The following is a 20458-nucleotide window of genomic DNA, read 5'->3' on the forward strand; positions in this document are numbered from 1 at the left end:
CCGTCACGTTCCTATTTACACCACATCGACCCCTCACATCCCTCACATCCCTCACACTCAACCACTTCACAGGTGACCTCATATATTCCCTGAGGGTTCAGGGTTCAAGGCCTTAGGGGGGACATGTGGGGATCTTTGATCAACTTCCTGCCAAAATCAATTTTACCTCAAGATTTTTATTTTTATTTGCTAAATTTAGAGTTTATACAATAAAAGTTTGACACCACTAAACTTTAGCCTCGCAAGATAGATCACAACACTTCTCAGAACTAAGAACACATAACACACTGACTGTAGCTGCACATGTTCAGCAACACGTCTGTCTGTGTTTCAGTGTTTTAATGATTGCGCTTCGTGTCTGAAATCTTAAATTTCTCGTCCACCGCCGTGGATCACGTAGCAAACGAGTGATTTCAGACTCAAACACGCAGCGGAACAAAGCAGCACACGCTTCACACGCTTCACACGCTTCACACGCTTCACACGCTTCACACGCTTCACACACGTCTCCTGCAACACATGAGCAGCTTCTCGGTAGCTCAGTGGATATTGTGCTCCGGCTATAAGTACTTCACCGCTTGCCTCTTCCAGGGAGAAGATGGAGTCGGCCAGTGACTGCTCAGGAACTGACAGTAAGTGCTCCGACTCTCCCCTATCACTGCCTGTCACTGCCCCCCCCCCCCGCCGCCCCCCCCCTGCCTGTTAATTGGCTCTTCTTCCTCACAGAAGCTGCCACTATTTCATTTCTCTCCGCATAATTCTTAAAAGTGCCTCACATGTGACGGTATTGGCTGACTCTGCAAAGCTTCTTCATGCTGTGCGTGTGCGCGCGTGTGTGTGTGTGTGTGTGTGTGTGTGCGTGTGCGTGCGTGTGTGTGTGCGTGTGTGTGTGTGTGTGTGTGTGTGCCGGCTCTTGTGCTGCTGTGTAACTGCTGCTCATGCTTCTTGTTTTAGCTGGACGAACTAAAAAAAAGAAAGGTAGCTATGTGTGTTCCTGAAGTGTCTGGTACCCGTTTCCCTCCGTCTACCCCCCCCCCCCCCCCCCGTGTTTTTTTATTAAATTAATTAAATATTTGGATTTACCTCCCTCTCAGCTGGTGTCCTTCACTTCCCTCCTCCTCTCTTGTCTCCTTCAGAAAGAAACCCTTTGAGTCGCATTCATTCTGAGACAAAAAGCAGCTTTTCCTCCTCTTCCTCCTCTTCCTCCTCTTCCTCCTTTGAGTTATTTTCGGTATCCAGACGTGATCCGTGCTTTTTAAAAGGCGTTTCATCAGCCGCACAGAGTGCTGCTGAAACTGCGTGTTTTTGAAAGCTGAATAAGCGCAAAAAAATCAAAGATTTCGATAAAATCATAGATGAGCCGGAATGTTTAGAATCTGCTGCGACTTAGAACGGACTTTTTCTTTTGGAGGAGTTTTTGTTTGTTGAACATTTTATTTATTTTTCTTTTCATTCGATCCCGTTAAGATGAGATACGGATCCGTCTGCCAGAGTAGATCTGAGTCCGACGCTCCTCTAAATCAGAACTCAAAGCTCCTCAGAGCGAGAAGTCGTGTCTTCAGTCTGCAGAGGTGTTGAGATATTCCTCCTCCCGGTAGTCCGGACATGAGAGCGGTCTCACAATGCAGCTCTTAAGTCTGCTCTGGACTGATTGTCTTGCAGTCATTTCCCCCTTTTGTCTCGTTCTGCATGATGCGTGTGACTCAACACCCTCTGTTACTGTCGGAGCGTTCATCGTCATTTCAGAGGATTATCCGAGTTGGAAGCGCTCGTCCATGTGGGCTGTCGGGGGGAAACTCTTCTTTATGATGTTTTTCTCACTTCTGATCCCGGTTTGTCCCCGAAGCCTCCCCATGCTGTTCATCATCGTTGAGTCTACGTCAGAGCTGTAATCTCCGGCCTCGACCTGCAGCTCACATAGAAGTTGTCCCGAATTGCTGCTGCTGAAATCCCAGAAAACGACCAATATATGGAGCTTTCTCTCATGCTCTGTGTACCGTTCTTTCATTTTTCCACCTCAAAAACCTTTTGATTTGCTAACAGTGTTTTCGGGACAACTTCTATGAGTACCGTTGTGCCCTAAAGGCCCCCCCCCCCCCAAACCAAGCTGAGAGAACCCCCCTCTGGGATTTAACTCCTGCTTTTCTGTTGGGCAGCTTTGACTCCGTCGGCTCCTTTGGCCCTGATGCCTCCTCCGTCCTCGGGGCCCCACCAGCCCGTCACCGTGTCCCGTCTGCAGATGCAGCTCCACCTCCAAGGCCTGCAGCAGAACACCAACGCACTGCGCAAGCAGCTGTCGCAGCTACGCAACATGCAGGTGTGTGTGTGTGTGTGTGTGTGTACTCAGTTACCAGTTTATTAGGTACACCCACAGACTGTATGTAAGAGGTGGACGCAGTCGTCGTGACATCATTCTTGGTGTGTGGACTGATGTTTTGAAGCCTCGAGTTCAGCGGTTTTGCCGTCAATAAAGAGGCAAAACCCACATACACATACATATTTATATATATATGTGTATATATATATGTGTATATATATATATACATGTATACATACATACGCTCTTCTTGTCGTCCCAGCTGGAGAACCAGGACTCGGTCTTGTCCCTGCTGAGGCAGACCGAGTCCGAGCTGAGCCTCATGATGCTGGACGCCATGCGCACGCAGGAGGACCCGCTCCAGAGACAGCGCCTCCTGGTGGAGGAGGAGAGACTCAAGTACCTCAACCAGGAGGAGCTGCTCATCCAGCAGCTGCAGTGAGTCCACAGCATGCTAAAGCCAACAACAACAAAGCAGCGTGAGTGAAAGGAGAATGTTGTCCCGGATGTGAATCTGTGGCGTGGTTCCTCCTCAGTGACCTGGAGAAGTCGGTGGAGGAGCTGCAGAGGAACTCGTCGGTGAATCACGGCCTGGTGACGGAGCAGGACGTGGAGCAGAAGAGCAAAGAGCTGAGGATGCTGGGAGAGACGCTCACCGAGCTCAAAAGTAAGCGTTGTCTGTCTGTGTGTGTGTGTGTGTGTGTGTGTGTGTGTTCGGAGATCACTGGCATTGCTGTGGCTTTCCTGCTGTAGACTCAGTCTACGTTTGCTCACCGGTGAGCGTGCTTCAGAAATCTGAGAGCAGCTGGTTTAGAAGCTGCTGAACGACCGTCTGGCTCTCGCTCGCTTCCCCACCCGGCTGCTGCTCCACCACGGCCTCATTATGAGCATGTTGCTTTCTTCTCATTGTCAACATCCCGGTAAAAGTCTCAAACCAACACTGAATGTATCCACTAACAAGTACTGTGTGTGTGTGTGTGTGTGTGTGTGTGTGTGTGTGTGTGTGTGTTCCTCTGAGCCACAGAGCTCCATTACAAACACATCACTGAGCCTCACTGTTGTTCCTTTATCTCCATCAACACACACACTGTAGTTTATTTTGACTCAATTACACAAACTTGAAGCACCAAAAGTGGATTCATCCGCCGCTGAAAATAGTCCCCCACAAAATGCACTATTTTCTCCTTTTTGTCTGATGAAAGAACAACAGTGACCAGCTGTCACCAATGTAAAACTGAAGCTTTATGTCTGTTTTACTTCTCAGAAGGCTTTGGGTTGATGGGAAGGTTAAGAAGTAGAGAGGACACATTGAAATGAGGGACTGTGGTGCTCTTGGGAGCACTACCCCTTTAGTCCACAGGGGGCGCCAGAACCAACACTAAATCAAAGTTCCTCATTTTAGCTTTAATGCCAGAGTTCTTTATGGGCTACATTTATTATCCCGCTCGTCTTTTTCCTATGAAAGTCCGGCTGCTGTATGACGGTGTAAATACTGATTAACGTACTCAGGTGCAGCGCTGCAGTCGTGGTTCTGGGTCATAGTTTACGTACCAGGACTGCTGAAACACTACGTGTACAGTATGTCAAACCGATGTTCTACAAAGTCACGATGAATATTTATGAATCTTCTCAGACTTGATATTCATGAAGTTTTCAGGTTTTGGCCTCTTGTTCTGCTCCTCTCTCCATCGAGAACATTAATGATCGGTTAGCACGTCCACCTTAGCGCCTACAAAACGCTGCCGCTGAAGCTTTGTCTCTAGTGTTTGAGTGGCAGTTGGGTTTTTCAGGACATCTGAGCCGTCGCAGCGTTTCAGAAGCTGGCTGTGAAGTGTCCTCACATCCACCCACGGAGGAACACCGGCTGTGTTTTTGTCACCGCTGCCATTCGCTCTCAGTTGGCCGACTTCCACCGACAGCGGCTTTGAATCGCTGCGACAGAAACAGCCTGCTGCCCCCCCCCCCCCCCCCATTCCTCCACACATCATCGTCCTCTCTGACAATGCCACTCTGTCTTCCTCATCCATCTGTCCACCTTTACCTCGCTGTCCTCCTCCCCCCCTCCTCACCCTGTTTCTCCCTCCCTCCCATGCAGACCAGTTCCCCAGCCTGCAGAGTAAGATGCGGGTGGTGCTGCGGGTGGAGGTGGAGGCCGTTAAGTTCCTGAAAGAGGAGCCTCACCGGCTGGACGCCCTGCTGAAGCGCTGCAACACCATGACGGATGCGCTCAGCACGCTCCGCAGGTATACATATCAAACACGCCCCGGTTATCTCATTTAAACCGGGTCGGGTCACAAACCACATTTATTCTCCTCTTGTAGACGATTTCATGGTGATTTTCTTTGAGCCGGCTGGAAGATTCAAACGCTCACACTCGCTTATGTTGCTGAATAGCAGAGGAAGGATTGTTAAACACTCGCTCTGCACGACGACATTTAACCGATTCCTCGCTGTGAGAGAAGTAACGCGTCTGAGCCGAAGGCTTCACAGCTTCTACCGTCGACACGTTAATAACCCACGTCTGATGATCAGTCAATGTTAGTATATATAATATGATATAATATATAATATGAGTTATTCTGAGTCATCGTCAGACGGACAGCGCTCGAGCTGAAAACATTCATCAGCATCTATTTTGATAATCGATTAATCGGTTTGATAATTTTTAATTAAGAAAAAAAAAAATATATATATTTTCAGTTTTAATCATTTGTTACATTTAACTGAATGTCTTTGAGCTGAAGACACAACAAGACGTTTGAAACACAGAGATTATTGGATGGACTGAGCTGCAGCTCTGAGCTCGTCGTCGTGTTTAACGCTGTCCGTGGTGCTGAACTCCACAGACAGACTCAACAAAGAAGCTCTTTTATTTTATTTGTTAGACTACAGTCTGTTTATTTATTCATGTATTCATAGGCGTGTATATGAGCTCATTTGTTTTGATGGGCTTTCATTCATTAGATGTAATTATTGCACATTTTGTGTTTTAGTTTCAATAAAAAGGAAAATCCTTTTTTGTCGTCATCTCTCGTTAAACAAAAGTAAAATACAATTTAAGTAAATAATCAAGTGTGACAGCTCGTGTTGTTCGCCGTTTAAATGCTCAGGAGGAACTGAACTGATGGACCGACGACATAAAGGGTTCAGGACTCAAACAAATCCTCCTTGATGTTGTGTTTCACTGACTGAACCGGGTCTGGACCGAGGCCTCGACTCCGACTCAACCTGCCGAGATAGAAAGAAAAGAAACATTTCCTCTCAGCTGCAAATCTGCTTCTACTGATACAAACATGTTTATGTTCATTTATCTTTATTTGCACAATAATAACTGCAGTTATTACAACACATAGAATACGCACACAAAGACAGCGTTTACCTACATACGGTCACGTGGACTCAGAGTGAACAGAGGCTCGTGCAGGAGGACAAAGACGAGGCGACACAAACAGAAATGCATTAAATAACAACGATCAGGTTTTTATACAATTCAGCCGATTCAATATGTCGTAAACGTTGAACACAGATCACGAAGGACTCCGAGGGAAACAGTTAGGATGAACATTCAACACGTTCCTCCGTCTCCTGCTGATTCACGGTGTTTTATCAGAGCGATGAGAAATGATTTCTGTCGTCAAAGAAGCTTCACCGTCACGTCGAGTTCATCAGACAGAATCTTTCATTGTTGAGGATCCACTTCTCTGTCGTTTAAAAGGTTTTATTCTCGTGTTCAGTCAAGATATAATATAACAAAATAATATGAATTATAACTTTAACTTGTGTTTCACACACAATACAAACGAACCCTCACGGTGCTTCACATGCAAATAAAACAATTATAACAAATATAAATCTTAATTGTTATTATATATCATACACGTTATTGTAACTCAAACTTCTCAGTGGATCATATTCTGATGTCACTTTGGGAATTTGTCATTTTTCTTCTGATATTATAAAAAGAATGAATTATTACAAAAGATAATTAGATAAATATATAAATATATAAATATATAAATATATAAATATATAAATAGATGATTAGATAAATAGATAATTAGATAATACATAATTAGATAAATAGATAATTAGATAATTAGATAAATAGATAAATATATAAATATATAAATATATAAATATATAAATAGATGATTAGATAATTAGATAAATAGATAATTAGATAATTAGATAATTAGATAAATAGATAAATAGATAATTAGATAATTAGATAAATAGATAATTAGATAAATAGATAATTAGATAAATAGATAATTAGATAATTAGATATCTCTGTGGTGGCCGAGAATGGCAACGTCACCGGTTCGAGTCCCACTGGAGACCTCTTGTTGTACATTTTTGTGGTAAATGTATTTCATCTTTTATTTCCTGCAGTTTGCTGCTCTAACAGAGTCCAGGACCTTCATGGTGTCCTGTGTGTATTGTAGTCTCTTGTATCCCTCCTATATGTACAGACAAGTGACGGAGGGAGTGTGGAAGGGCCCCGAGGACCTCCCCAGCCAATCGCAGAAGAGATCGGAGGACTCGAGTCGCGGCTCCGACCTGGACATCCTGAACAGTCCTCCGCTCAGCCTCAGCGACCTGAGCTCCGGCGCCGGCCTCGCCAACTGGATGCCCGTCACGGCCGGCGACGCCGACACCTCGGGCCCCGAGCAGGACATCCAGCCCTCCATGGCCTTCAGGAACCGGGTCCTCGACGAGCTGCCGAGTCGGCGTCCCGGCGATAAGTCGGTGTCGGCCGAAGTCAGACTGGTAATCACATCGATTATTAACAAATGTAAATATGTCCGAGTTAGCCAGCTGAACAAACGTCCATTTACATTAAAGCTCACAGCTCGTTGGTCTTTGTGTGTGCCAGGCGGCGGAGCGGGACTGGGAGGAGAAGCGGGCCAGCTTGACCCAGTTCAGCGCCCAGGACATCAACCGGCTGCTGGAGGAGACCCAGGCCGAGCTGATGAAGGCCATCCCGGACCTGGACTTCGCCGCCCGCCACATCAACAAGCCCGCGGTGCCCCCGAAGCCCCAGATCACCACCCCGATGACCTCCACCACCGCGGCGGCTTCTCCCGGCACCGCCGCCGGGACCACGGCCGGCACCGCTGCCTCCGCCGGCGTGCCCGGCGGAGACCAGCAGCCCGGCAAAGTGCAGCTGGCCGCCCAGAAGCTGAACAGCATGGAGGGGGCGGGTTCACACCGAGGGTCAGGTGGGTGGTCTCTGTTCATTTACCGCCGTCTATCTCCTTCGTGTTGGGAGTAAAAATATCTGTTTTAACTTTACGAGTGTCGTCTCGTGTTCACAGTGGATCTCAACGTGACCCGGTATCGTACGGAGAAGCCCTCCAAGTCTCCGCCTCCGCCTCCACCTCGCCGGAGCTTCCCGTCGGCACACGGCCTCACCACCAACCGCACCGGGGAGGTCATCGTCACCTCCAAGAACATGAAGGTGAGATGCTTCAGGGCTCGGCGGTGGAGGAGGAGGAGTGTGTGGAAATAAAGCCACGTCTGCTGCAGGAGTGTCAGCTGTCATTGAAACACTGACCGGGTTGTTGGAACAGCTGTTTTGCGTCTAATTGGAGTGACATCTGTCATGCGTAAACACACCTCTGTTGTGCTGCCGGTTGGAAGCTGAGAGAATCTAAATCTCCTGCAACAGCTGATCCTGAAAATATTAAAACAAGAGTCACTTTCAGTCGTTTTAAGAGATGCAGCTAAACCTGGAGATGCGGTCTCAGCGGTGCTGTCTGGAGGGATGTTGGATTGTGACCCACATATTGAGAACGCTGCTCTCGCATGTGCAACAGAGTGAGGATCCTGTCTGCAGTTTGAGGTTTTGTTTCTGAGGCGTGAACACGCTGCTGATGCTCTGAAGCCTCCCTGATCTCTGTGTGATGAGGATTCACTTCAACAAGGTGCTGAAAACCTTCCTGAATGAACGACGTCAAGTGGTTCCTTCATTGGGCTTTTCTCTGGCGGTTCATTCACACAAACAGTTCAGTTGTATTAATACGAACTACTGTCGTGCTGAAAGTGTTCTGTTAAAGATGAAGGACACTCAAAGTCAATGCAGGGTTTTTTATTTCTATTTTTGTGGTTGTTGAGCAGATCTGTGTGTCGATACCACAGACTGTAGATAACAACCCGTTGGCTTTTAGACCGATGTTATGAAGCCTCTAGTTTGGCGATTTCACTGTCGCCATGTTGTTGTTTTTTGCAACCAGTGAACAGGAAGTGACCATATTTGTAAAACGTAGGAGTGACGTAGAGACGCCGTATACGTCTCTGGTAGAGACCTGTCAATCACCGTGTAGCCCCGCCCCTAAAGCATCCCCTGCTTTATGGTCTGTTTGACTCTAAATGGACCATCATCTACTAAATGAACATCATGCTGTGTTGAAGAAGACTTGAAACTAGAGATTGAGACCATAAACTCATGTTTACAATGTTTACTGAGGTAATAAATCAAGAGAGAAGTAGAGTCATTTTCTCATAGACTTCTATACAACCAGAGGAGTCGCCCCCTGGTGGACACTAGAGAGAATGCAGCTTTCAGCACGTTTTTATTTAAAGGGATGAAGCTGTAATGAACTGAAGCTGTTATCTATGATATCTTCAAAGACACCAGACTCCATTTAGAAAAATCACAAGAGTTGCTGGTCTACTGTTGCCTCCATCGGTTAGTTAGTTTGTGTTATTGTTGAACCCAAACTAACCCTAAAAAACACCAAAGGTGAAATTAATATACCGTACGACGGCCCAACGTGACCTTTCAGCTACCAGAGTTTAACGTCTTCATCTTTCCTCTTAAGATGGAGGAAGACGGCGACATGCCTAAAACTCTGGTGAAGCTGCGGCGGACCCCCTGCGACACCCCGCGACCGGCCTCGACCCCGCCTGTGATCGCAGCGTCGGGCATTCAAGACGACGACGACGACGACGAGGAGAAGATCTTTGCCGAGCTGGAGGTACGACGCTTAAAAGATAAACCGTTCATTTAGTCACGCTGAGGTTCATTCTGCTGATTCGTGCTGCTGATCTTCGGTGTGATAACATGTCTCTGACGCACTCTTTCATACGACTGAAGATATTTCAGAGAACTCCTGTAAACGATTGTAGTAAACGGTTCAGCGCCCGACCGCAGGCCACGCCCACTCCTCCCTGCATCTTTGGGTCGCTGGGCAGAAAGGTAAAGTCAAACAAACGGCCCTCTCCGGCTGCCACGCCTGTGGACTTCTGCTCGCTGTCCCTCTGATCTTCTTTATTCTCGACTTTATAACTACTAACACGCAAAGTGTCAACTAATCAAATCGGGGCAGAAGAACAAGTGCAAATAAAGAAAACTCTTTACAAAGTGCTTCCACAGTTGGGAAACACCACCGGGCTGGTTTAAGCAAAGGAAGCACAGAGAGATGTAAAGAATCGTTGGTTGAGTGTAAAGAAAGACAAACCTCAGAAAATCATATTCAAGAAAAAACATTTAATAAACAGTAGATGGCGGTTGCCCCAAAGTCGTGCACTGTATTAATAGTGTTCATGAACAAAATGAACACTATTATATCACATGCTGTCGCTGCTGAACTTCTCTTCCTGACCTTGTTCACCGATCCTCTGCTGACTCTCTTTGTCTGAGTCTCTCCGGCTGTAAAAGCACAACCTTCTGACTGAAGCAGTCGATGTGTTTAGTTCGTGGAGCAGTGAGAGCTCCTCCTGACAGCTCTGGTGACACAAAGACGGCTTGTTTTTTGTTGAAATTATCGCACGACGGTCCCAAAGCAGGTAGCTGTCAAAATATAGGGGGGGGGGGAGGGGGGGGGGTTCAGGTTCAGAGCTGCAGACAGAAATGTTTCTCTAAAAGAATCTATTTTCTCTCATGAAGGTTTTTTAATCCACTGAAGGCAAGTGGATCTTTTATTAAAACAATATTTTACCGTCACATAGCTCTGGTAGATGCCTGTCAATCACCGTGTAGCCCCGCCCTAAAGCATCCCCTGCTTTATGGTCTGTTTGACTCTAAATGGACCATCATGTACTAAATGAACATCATGCTGTATTGAAGAAGACTTGAAACTAGAGATTGAGACCATAAACTCATGTTTACAATGTTTACTGAGGTAATAAATCAAGAGAGAAGTAGAGTCATTTTCTCATAGACTTCTATACAACCAGAGGAGTCGCCCCCTGGTGGACACTAGAGAGAATGCAGCTTTAACACATGAAGCTCTGCCGCCTGTTTTTTAGCTGCACACAGAACAGGCAGCTAGCCGATCCTCAACAGGAAACACGTTTTTAAAGTTGAGTGTTTCGCGCTGAAAGTTAAAACCTTCCTTCCTTTGTACACACATGAGTTTCCACACACATCTGTCATCGTTAGATAAGTCAAATTAAATTAACGCCTCTTTGTCGCCTCCCACAGAACAGCAGTCACTCTCCGGGGCCGATGAAGGGCCCCACCGTCGCCGCCCGGCTCAAACACCTCCAGCAAGGCAGCCTGGAGAGGCCCAAGACCCGCAAGCAGAAAGAGGATTTCCCCAAAGTCCAGGGCCAGCAGCAGGTATTCCACTTCTAAAAACAAGCTCCACCGTCTCTTCAGAGGAACATCTGGCTCCAGACAAAGAACCCAGAGAGCGGGGAACTATCTGCACAAACCTTGATTCTTTTCTTTTTACCAGTTCTTGATGTGCGTTTTTGACATTTCAGTTACTGGATCTGACCTCGCTCGCTCAGAGATCGAGTTTTTGTGGTGCGAGTACGTCGATGTTTTGATTTCCTGAAGGAAGGTCTTGGTGGTGCTTTATTATTATTATTATTATAATAGATCTACTCACACACATCCTCTTCCTCCAGCGATGCCACGGAATGATTTCATATCTCACGTCGCCTCTCACTGAATCCTCATCGTCGCTCGGCTTCACGCTCGTCCTCTCAAAGCTCACCGGTTAGAAAAGTGTTCAACAGCCAAGAGGCCAATCCGCTGAGCTCGCTCACTAAGACTCGCCTTTTTAAAAATAGCTCCGATGCTACGACTTATTATGCAAGATGACGAGAGAGAAGCACAAGGTCGCCTGAAGAGGCGTTTCTTTTTCACTTTAACGTGTGCAATAAGATATTTAGGAAAGACAAAAAATGTATGTTTGTCCACTAATTCTGACAGATAACAAAATAAAAGTCTCCATTATTCAATAGAGAGTTGAACAATTTCAATTGTTTCAGGTTTAAAAAAATTCAAGTTGGTTAAACTACAAATGATCCGTCCGTCCAATCAGGTTACGTTCTAAATATAAATATATATAAATATATATAAATACCCTCTGTGTGTAAAGGTCTGAACATGAAGTATTCAGTAGCGGTTACGTTTCACAATTAGGTGTTTTAGTTTCTTATAAAATATGATTTATAATAAGAACTCAACTCAACTCGTGTGAAAGTATTTAAACTAAACGGCTTCTCCAGTCGATTTCACTGGAATGAGCTCAAAAATAAAAACACATCGCTCAGGAAGAGACAAACCGGAGAAATAAACCGGCCAATCAGAGCGGAGTGTGTGTAACGTTACCGGCTCAGTGCCACAGTGTGTGTGTGTGTGTGTGTGTGTGTGTGAACAGGAGGTTAAACTCAGTACTCTGCCTTTTAGACGTGAAGCTCCACCCGTCTTATCTGCCCCTGCAGACGCTCCAAGCCCCCCCCCCCCCCCCCCCGACCTGCAGAGTGGAGCAGCCTTGACCTCGTCCTTCACGGCCTCCTTTAAACAAGAACTCTAGAAAGACGAGCTTTCACTAAATACTCCAGCCGGTCAGTCCCAGCCGGGGATCTCCGCTTCACACCGATCCACCGTCGTCTCAGCATGTGGGTCAGTTCAAAGGAATCTGATTCATTCATGAATTCACCACATTAAACATGCAGCAACTCATTCGGTTTGTTTAGCGTTTCCAGACGTTTCTTCATGTCTCCAGGTTCTTCTCAGAGAGGAGCTCCCGTTAGCGCTCAGCTGACCTCCAGCATCAGTATTCAGCGCCGCTCTCTCTCTCTCACGCTCTGTTGCGCCTCATGTCCCTTATTGCGTTTTAAACACGTATCACCCGGAGAGAGCCCGGAAGGAGAAAAGTCAAATTAAATGTGATGTTTCTTGCATTAAGTCCACATCGACTTCAGGAGTGAGATCATCTCTTTAAACACGATATTAATATTCAACAGAAACAAATATCCTCATTATCACTTTATAATAACATCAGTAATAATGATTATTACCAATTACTAGTTAAGCTCTCATTGATGAATGATATCATAACCATAAAGCATCTATCTAAGTCATGTTAATAGATGCTTTACAACGTATTTATTAACAAAGTGTTACAATCATCAGTTGCAACTGATAACAAGCCATCAAAGAAATATGTTTACTGACGTATTACCAACAATAATTAACCATTAACAAAGTGTTAGAAACATGTATTTATGTAATGATTATAGACGTTTAACAAACCAATTATTAACCGTTTACAAAGTATTATGCATCTTAATGTTTATAGATGTTTTACAAATGATTTCTGAAAGATTAACAAGCAACAAATACTTAAATATTAAAAGGAACAATAAACTGATACAATAACATGAATTATTGCATAACTAATAATTAGTAAACATTATTAATAACCTTCTCATTGTTTGTGGAATGACTGAGGTTCACTATCTCTCATGTATTAATGGTTATTATAAAGTGATGGTAGATTATTAATCCCTCTAAACTCACAGTGTTAAGTGAAGTCTCGTGTATTTAGTAAATGTTTCACCACAAAATGACTCATTTTCTTCCATGTCGGTCGCTTTTAAGTCACTTTATTTCCTTTAATCTCTTTTCTGTTGTGGGTGAACGACGTGTGCCGTCGCCTCGAGCCGATCGGTGCGTCAGTGCTGAGAAATGTTCGTTAACCGTTAATTAAGACTTCAGCATCCGTCTACGAAACAACGCGACCGAATGCTTCGTCTCCTGCTGATCTGTGTGGGTTCTAATGTGACACAGACGCACACTTCACGTGCTGCTGCCGTGCTGCAGCAACAAGAGGGCGTTTCACTTAACAATCCCTGTTTGAGGCTGGGTGGTGGTGCTCCTGGGTGGTGTTGGTGCTCCTGGGTGGAGCACCTGTCCGCCGGTCCCTTTGTTCCTGGGAGCGCTGGGAGCGTCGGTACTGAGCGGCACCTTGTCACCACCTGCTGCTTCCTGTCATTGTTGAGCTTAAGCCGTCGTCGAGCTCGGACTCCTCCCTCTCGTACGCGACGTTTGAACACAGTTACAGACGATATGAGCTTTCAGACGACGTGAAAGGCTTTTTAAAGATCTTCATCCAAAGGTCGGGCACCTCTGGTCCCTCTCACAGAGCTACACTTTAAAGGATAATCCAGTTTAACTTGGGGTCTGAGTTCTGTAGTCTTGGCTTCACTTCTGTGAGTAACGACGTTATTGCGTTTCACCAAACGAGTTACTGAGAAGCCAGACGGGTCACGAAGCACGCGGCCAAACAATCAGACACTTTGTGAAGTTACTTAGAAATGAAAAAGAAGATGTACGATAAGATAATGAACTGTCCGCTGTGAACATGAACTACGGTTCACAGAGCAGCGTTACGAGCTGTGCGTTGCATTATTACTGACATTTGAAGTGTGCACACGTTGGGTTTACCTCCAAGCACATTCTCCTGAATCTGGATCCCTCCGAGGTCCTTAGAAACAAAATTTCAAAATTTGTAAGCAGCTAATGTTAGAAAATAGCAAGAAATTCACGAGCACCTTCAGTATGAAACACAATCCGTAGCAGCGAATCAAATGACGTCATAACTGACGAGCAAAGCTACAAGAACCGGACTCAAGCTACTCTGGAGGGTTTCTACGGTTCTCTCAATGTCAAGAGTCCTTTCTTGGTCGGACGGTTTCCTTCCAAGTTGCATATTGGAACAGAAGAAACATGTTTTATTTTTATTTTAGAATAATTCAGTGTATTACAATTTCTAGCAGGAACATTGGTTTTGCATTCCTCCGTTGATTTTGGGGAGTGTTGAGGTGAAATAACTGAATGTTTACGAGCGTACGTTCCCCCGTTTTTACACTCCGGGGGAGCGACCATGCATCGTTTGCCAAGGATTATGGGTAATTTAGGAGCTCTGAGGATACACACACGCATGCATCCTCCAAAATCGTTGGAGGTTTGAAGGATGCCGGATGTTGGACCGGTCCTCTTTCGTCAGGATTCGATGACGTAGCGTCCTTGGCGTTCTGCCTTTGAAGGATGCTTCCTTGACATTGAGAAGCGTCCTCTGTCTCTACCTCTTAAGGACACTAAAGATTCGATCCATCATGTGCAAAGCGACCTGGACGTAAACGTGTTTGTCTTGTTTTGCCTCGCTGAACAGGACGATGTCGGTTTGTTTATTCGGCTCCTAAAGGAGCCTCTGAGACTCCGAGGTGTTTAAGGAAGGATAGAAGGAAAGATAGAAGGAGAGATAGAAGGACCCAGGAGGCTCGGCTCACAAAAGAGATTATCTCTTCTTCTTCCTCTCCTCATTTACTCCTCCTGTGTCCTTGTGTCCTCTTGTGGTTTCCTTCACTTTTTTGCTCACCTCTATTTGTTTCCTCTCCTCTGCTCATCTCTCACTCCTCTCCTTGTTCCCTTGTTTCGCTCGTCTCTTCTTTCCTCCTGTCTCCTATTCCTATTTTATCTTCTTGTTCTCTCTCCTCGTTTCCTCTCCCCTTCACTCCTCACTTCCTAATCTCATCTCCCCTTGTTTCTTCTCCACGTCTAATCTCCTTTCCCCACCTCTCCTTTCCTTGTCTCCTCTACTTCTTTCCTCTCATCATCTGTGCTTGTTGTTTCCTCCCCTGTCCTCATCTCCTTTCCTCTCCTTGTTTCCTCTCCTCATCTCTTTGCCTCTGATTACCTTTTCCTTTCTTTCTATCTTGTTGTATCCTCTCCTCTCCTCTTCGTTTCCTCTCTTTCCTTGTTTCCTCTCCTCTCATCCTCCCTCATTCTGTGCATTAAGATGATCCCTCCTCTTCTGTATTAATATTCATCATCCGTCCTCTCCTCTCTGTCCACCCCGTCCCTCCTCCCTGCGCCACACACAGAAGAAGAGGAGGAGGAGGAGGAGGAGGAGGAGGAGGAGGAGGAGGAGGAGCGGAGGACATGTTTTCTGACAGCAGACTGTGATCACAGCTTCATTTCTGGCTGTTTTTGCAGCTCAGCGACAGTCTCTCGTCTCCTCAGGAGCACGAGGACGGTCACGCCGATGCACCAAATCCCGCCGGCCAATCAGGAGACTGAAGCGTAGAGTAGTGCGAGTGGATGGAGGGAGAGAGGGAGGGAGGAGGGAGGGAGGAGGGAGGGAGGGGAGGGCGTCACATAGAAAACCTCGTCTTGTGACATTTAACAAAAACTTGAAATACATTTGTCTGTTTGTAAATTTAGATTTTTGTCTTTCTTTCTTTCCCCCTCACTGCTTCTTGTTTCCATTCAAATTCGTCCTCGTCTTGTTTTTGACCTTTTTCTGTTTCTGCTCTTTAAATCTTCCCTCTCTGCTTACCTTTTGTTGTTTTTTGGGGGGGGGGGGGGCAGTGCTGAGATTTGTTTTGTGCTCCAGCAGTAAACGCTGCTCATGCTTTCTGGCCAATCACCATCAGTTCCTCTGATGTTTCCCTCCGCTGCTTCTTCTCCGTGAGCAAATCTCTCTCTTTGCTTTCTTTCATCCTCTGTCTGCTTCTCAGGTCTCAGCCGGACCAATAACGTGAGGATCAGTCTCCGATCAGTCTGCTTTTTGGACTCGTACTCTAGTTCAGGCCTTGAACGTGTGAGAGTTTTGTCATTTGAATACATTTATCCGACTTGATGAGCTCAGAGGGAGACGGAGAGGATAACACGTTCATAATTAGCTGAAATGATCACATCTCTCGCTCACCGTTCTGCATTAGACGCGTCAGATAAAGATTTAGACATTTGGAGGTAATTGCATCGGCTCTAAACCTGCAGTCTGAATCCAGCGAGGGGAACAATCTCAACACAATATCTGTGTCCCAATTACTCACTACACACCGAGCGGAGTGTGTGTCCACAACACTCGAGGAAGCCTCCAAAATAGTCTCCAAAATAGTTTGGCAACAGTCGGTCCGGACAAATGTTCAGTACTGCACTTCCATAACGTTTGGGGACAGATTGAAGAAGAATTTGGTCAAAATTCAAGCAACAAATGCAGAAAAATACCCCAAAATCATAGTCGCTAATGTTGGTCAAACTCCAAACCTGGATCCTACATTTCCCATAATGCACCTTGATAGCATGTTACAATCAAGCGACCAGTATGTTTCTTCAGAACTGCTTGTTCTCCTCATTCCTCCGTCGGATTAAAGGATTAAATAGATTTAAACTTCTCTTCATGTGAACAAACACTATGAATGTCTTCCAGGAGAAAACGTCTGAAAATGTGCACCGTTATATCTGATTTTTCAACGATTTCACACCTCCTCGCACTCTGTAACGGCTTTTCACTCGTTCGGATCAGGTGTAAACACGTTTAATACCCGACGTCGTACAAAAACCAACAAATAAAATCCAGGAAGTCCAGTTTGAGTAACGGATCCATGAGTGTGAAGGTTTATCAGTCGCTAAAACACAAAACTCTGTCGCTGTGGTGACTTTTCATCGATGCCGTTCTGACTATGAGGTAATCTACCTGGATGTTTGTGATTGGCTTGTTGACGGATGACGTTGTGATAAAAGTTGAGGCAGGTTTGACTTTCTTGATTCGACAAGTAGACTGATATTCATGTGCAGATGTGTCGGAGTTTCCCTTTAAAGGGCCAGTGTGCAGCATTTAGGTGGCTCTATTAGCAAAAACATATTATTAAGTATGTTTTCAGTCGTGTTTAATCACCTGAAACTAAGAATCAATGTATTTTCGTGACATTAGAATGAGTCGTTTATATCCTCTTCACAGAGTCCGTCATGTTGCTACGGTGGCCCAGAGCGGACAAACCAAACATTGGCCCTTGATAGGGACATTTATGTTTCTCTTTTTCAGATTGACACACTGGAAAAGTTTCAGTTGGTTGCAATCTGCAATCTCGCCACTAGATGGCGCCATAATCCGGCACACTGGCCCTTTAAAACTAAATGTGGATGTTTGGAGAGAAAAGCTCAGGAAGTTCGCAGTTTGATTGACGTGTATGAGAAAAGTACATCAGAAAAAAAACCATACTATGAATATTAGTATATAATACAAAGTATTTAGTATGAGGTGGGAAATTGGGACACAGCCAGTATTTTACTGTCACTTCTCCTGTTTTGTGAGATTTCTTTGTTCTTTGTTAGCGTGACGGATATTTGAACTAAAACAACGAGACGAAGACAGACTTTGTTCTGTTCGACATTTAGCTGGAGGAAAATATTAACGTCTCACTGTGAGTGTGTATTTATACCACAGGCAGATGTTTCACCATGTAGTAAATACATTTATGGAATGTATTAGTAGACAGTTAAGGTATAACCGGAACCACTTCACAGATATATTGTATGTATATTATAAAACCATCTTTCTTTTGAAGAAATCGCTTTATTAACATGTAAAAAAGAAAAAGCATCATCTATGTTTTATATAATCAAGGTTTTTTTGTATTTTTATACTTGAAGAAGAGGATTCATAAGCATGTAACACATTTATTCTGTAAATTATTATTTTTCTGATTTATTTTTTTTATTTTTCCTGCTAAACCATTGAAACCATGATCACACGTTGTGGACGACCAGTACAGCAGTGGGAGGTTCTCCAGAAGAATATAAAAGTACCACCACATTTATAAAAAAGCACATATTCCCTCTATTATAACCAATAGTCTCTACGTACACTGCACAGTTTAAACTCTATTGATGGTTTATGATGAATGTGTGATTGTTCAAACCATTTGTGGATGTTCAAAAATGTATATAAACCCAAATGATATATTACAAAAGTTTTATGTGGACATTTTTTTAGACGGGGGGAAAGAAAAAATAAATCTAATCTAAAATGGCATGCATACTGTAAACATTCCTGGAAATCTGCACGCGGCGTCAACACAGGTCAAATCTTCTCGTCAATAATTCTGTGTATACTTGTGAGTGTATGATAGAGTAAACAACAAGTGTACAGTAACATAGATTTTTGTATTATGTTCAAAAATGGGTCAGCAAAGCCCCTTTTACTGTCAGAATAAATACAAAAAGATTATTATTATTATTATTATTATACGTATTGAGAAAGATATCAGGACGATATTGTATATCAACTGTTCCTCCAGTCTGAGTGATGCTTGCTGTGTGCGGTAAGTGTTGTTTGTGAATTGTGAAGAAGAATGATAATCTACTACCAAGTCAGTATAACTTACTAAAGACCAACTAAACGGAGCAACACGCCGAGCGCAACTTTGTGTGTGGGAAGTAAAAGTTGCTGCTTCGTGTGAGAAAAAAAATCAACCAATCAAAAAAAAAAAAAGAAAACTGAACAAAGGTTTGCTGCTTTTGTAAGTTCCTGTTGTGTTTTTGTGACAATAAAGGTGACCCTCTTATACATGATGGCTGTGAGACTATTTGTTTTATTCATTCATTGTTTGGTCCATATATATACAATATCAAATACCTTGTTTTGACTCTTTAAGACCAAGAAAATGAGACATTTTAATCCTTGAACCATAGCAGCTGTTTAAACATACAGAAAGCAGCATTTAGGGGGATCTGTTGGCAGAAATAATATAATACATTTCATATTATTATACTTAATATTATTAGGTATGTTTCTTTAGTGCATAATCACCTGGAAATAAGAATTGTCGTTGTGTTTTCGTTACCTTCTCATCAGGTTCCTCTTTAGAGTCGGCTGCCACGTTGCTACGGAGGCCCAGAAAGGACAAACCGTCGACATTCACAGGAGAAGTTCCAGTTCGTTGCAATCTGCATCCTCACCACTAGATGTCGCCACATCTGTCTAAATGATCTAAACGAACGTGTCGTTGTGTATCGATCTGCTCACACCAGCTTTTACAAAGTGACACATTGCTGCTAAAACAAACAAACGAGAGACAGGAAACGGAGAGACAGAAAGTCCAAAATGCAGGAAGCTACGTAGCTTATTAGCTCATCAACTTTTATTCGTCAAGAATCTGGTTTATTCAAAAGTAGGTTTTTGTACAAGGAATTTGCTTTGGTAACATAAACATAGAGGAAGTTAAATTAGAGATAAAAGTCAGAAAATTACAACAACAGTTCTGCAAAATTGTATAACGAATGTGCAACGGTTCACAGTATGAAGTGTAAAAATATTATTTTAGTTCCAAAGATGTCTGTCAGTTATGAGACCGAAGTCATTGATACAACTTTTAAATGAACAGAATTTATTGTCGAGTTGAAGAACTTCTTCACTGACAGTTAGCGCAGAGAAAGTAGGACCTTTCATGCACTTCAGTTACATAATTAAACTCATTCACTCAGATTTGAGATTATAACTCACTTTAAGTAGTTTTTCCGCCTGTGGAGAAAATTGCTGAACTCAACAAGTTAAAACTCTGAAACCACTTAAGAGCAAATGTGTTGATACGAGTGCTTCTGAAATGAGTTTTTATCTAAATCGTTATGAGGTTGAAGTCAGTTGAAATGAGAATGCAGCTTTGTAACCGTCCTAAATAAATTATGAATCATTTAATATCCCCCCCGTCACAGATTAGTTTAAACCCAGCAACGCCTCAAACTAACCGAATATGTTCAATTAGCTTCAGCTGCGGTGTGATGAGGTCGGCCGGCCTTCATTATGATTAGATGGAAGTTTAATGATTCCTCAGGAGGAGCTCAGCGTTGGAGAGATAATGATGAAGTGATTAGAAATAAGTGAACAATTTAAAAACGTCTCTTCTGTAAATCAGCTCTAACTGTTCGCGAGAGTGCAGTTTAAACTCTGTTTAAAGGAATAGTTTGACATTTTTAGAAATTTTCTTTCTCTCACAGTGTTTGATGAGAAGATTGATACCACTGAGCGTTAGCTTAGCTTAGCATACATACTGGAAACGGAGGGAAACAGCTAGCTGTCTGATCAAAGGTAAAGAATAAACTTCAACAAATAA

General features: G+C 44.0%; 1 protein-coding gene across 1 annotated transcript in view; it reads left to right on the forward strand.

Moving 5' to 3' along the window:
• Positions 1–10898, forward strand: part of srcin1b (SRC kinase signaling inhibitor 1b) — a gene marked incomplete at both ends in the record, with an annotated part of 68763 nt that extends 57865 nt beyond the window's left edge. The window contains 11 exons of the mRNA XM_079182809.1: positions 592–632; positions 955–978; positions 2157–2317; positions 2580–2755; positions 2854–2984; positions 4413–4560; positions 6763–7087; positions 7194–7539; positions 7636–7778; positions 9142–9297; positions 10746–10898. Of these exons, the coding sequence (XP_079038935.1) occupies positions 592–632; positions 955–978; positions 2157–2317; positions 2580–2755; positions 2854–2984; positions 4413–4560; positions 6763–7087; positions 7194–7539; positions 7636–7778; positions 9142–9297; positions 10746–10898 (1804 nt within the window). The remainder of the gene's footprint in view (positions 1–591; positions 633–954; positions 979–2156; positions 2318–2579; positions 2756–2853; positions 2985–4412; positions 4561–6762; positions 7088–7193; positions 7540–7635; positions 7779–9141; positions 9298–10745) is intronic.
• Positions 10899–20458: the final 9560 nt, after the last annotated feature.

The sequence above is a fragment of the Pholis gunnellus genome (genome assembly GCF_910591455.1).
Source record: "Pholis gunnellus genome assembly, chromosome: 21".
In the NCBI taxonomy this organism is placed as follows: Eukaryota; Metazoa; Chordata; class Actinopteri; order Perciformes; family Pholidae; genus Pholis; species Pholis gunnellus.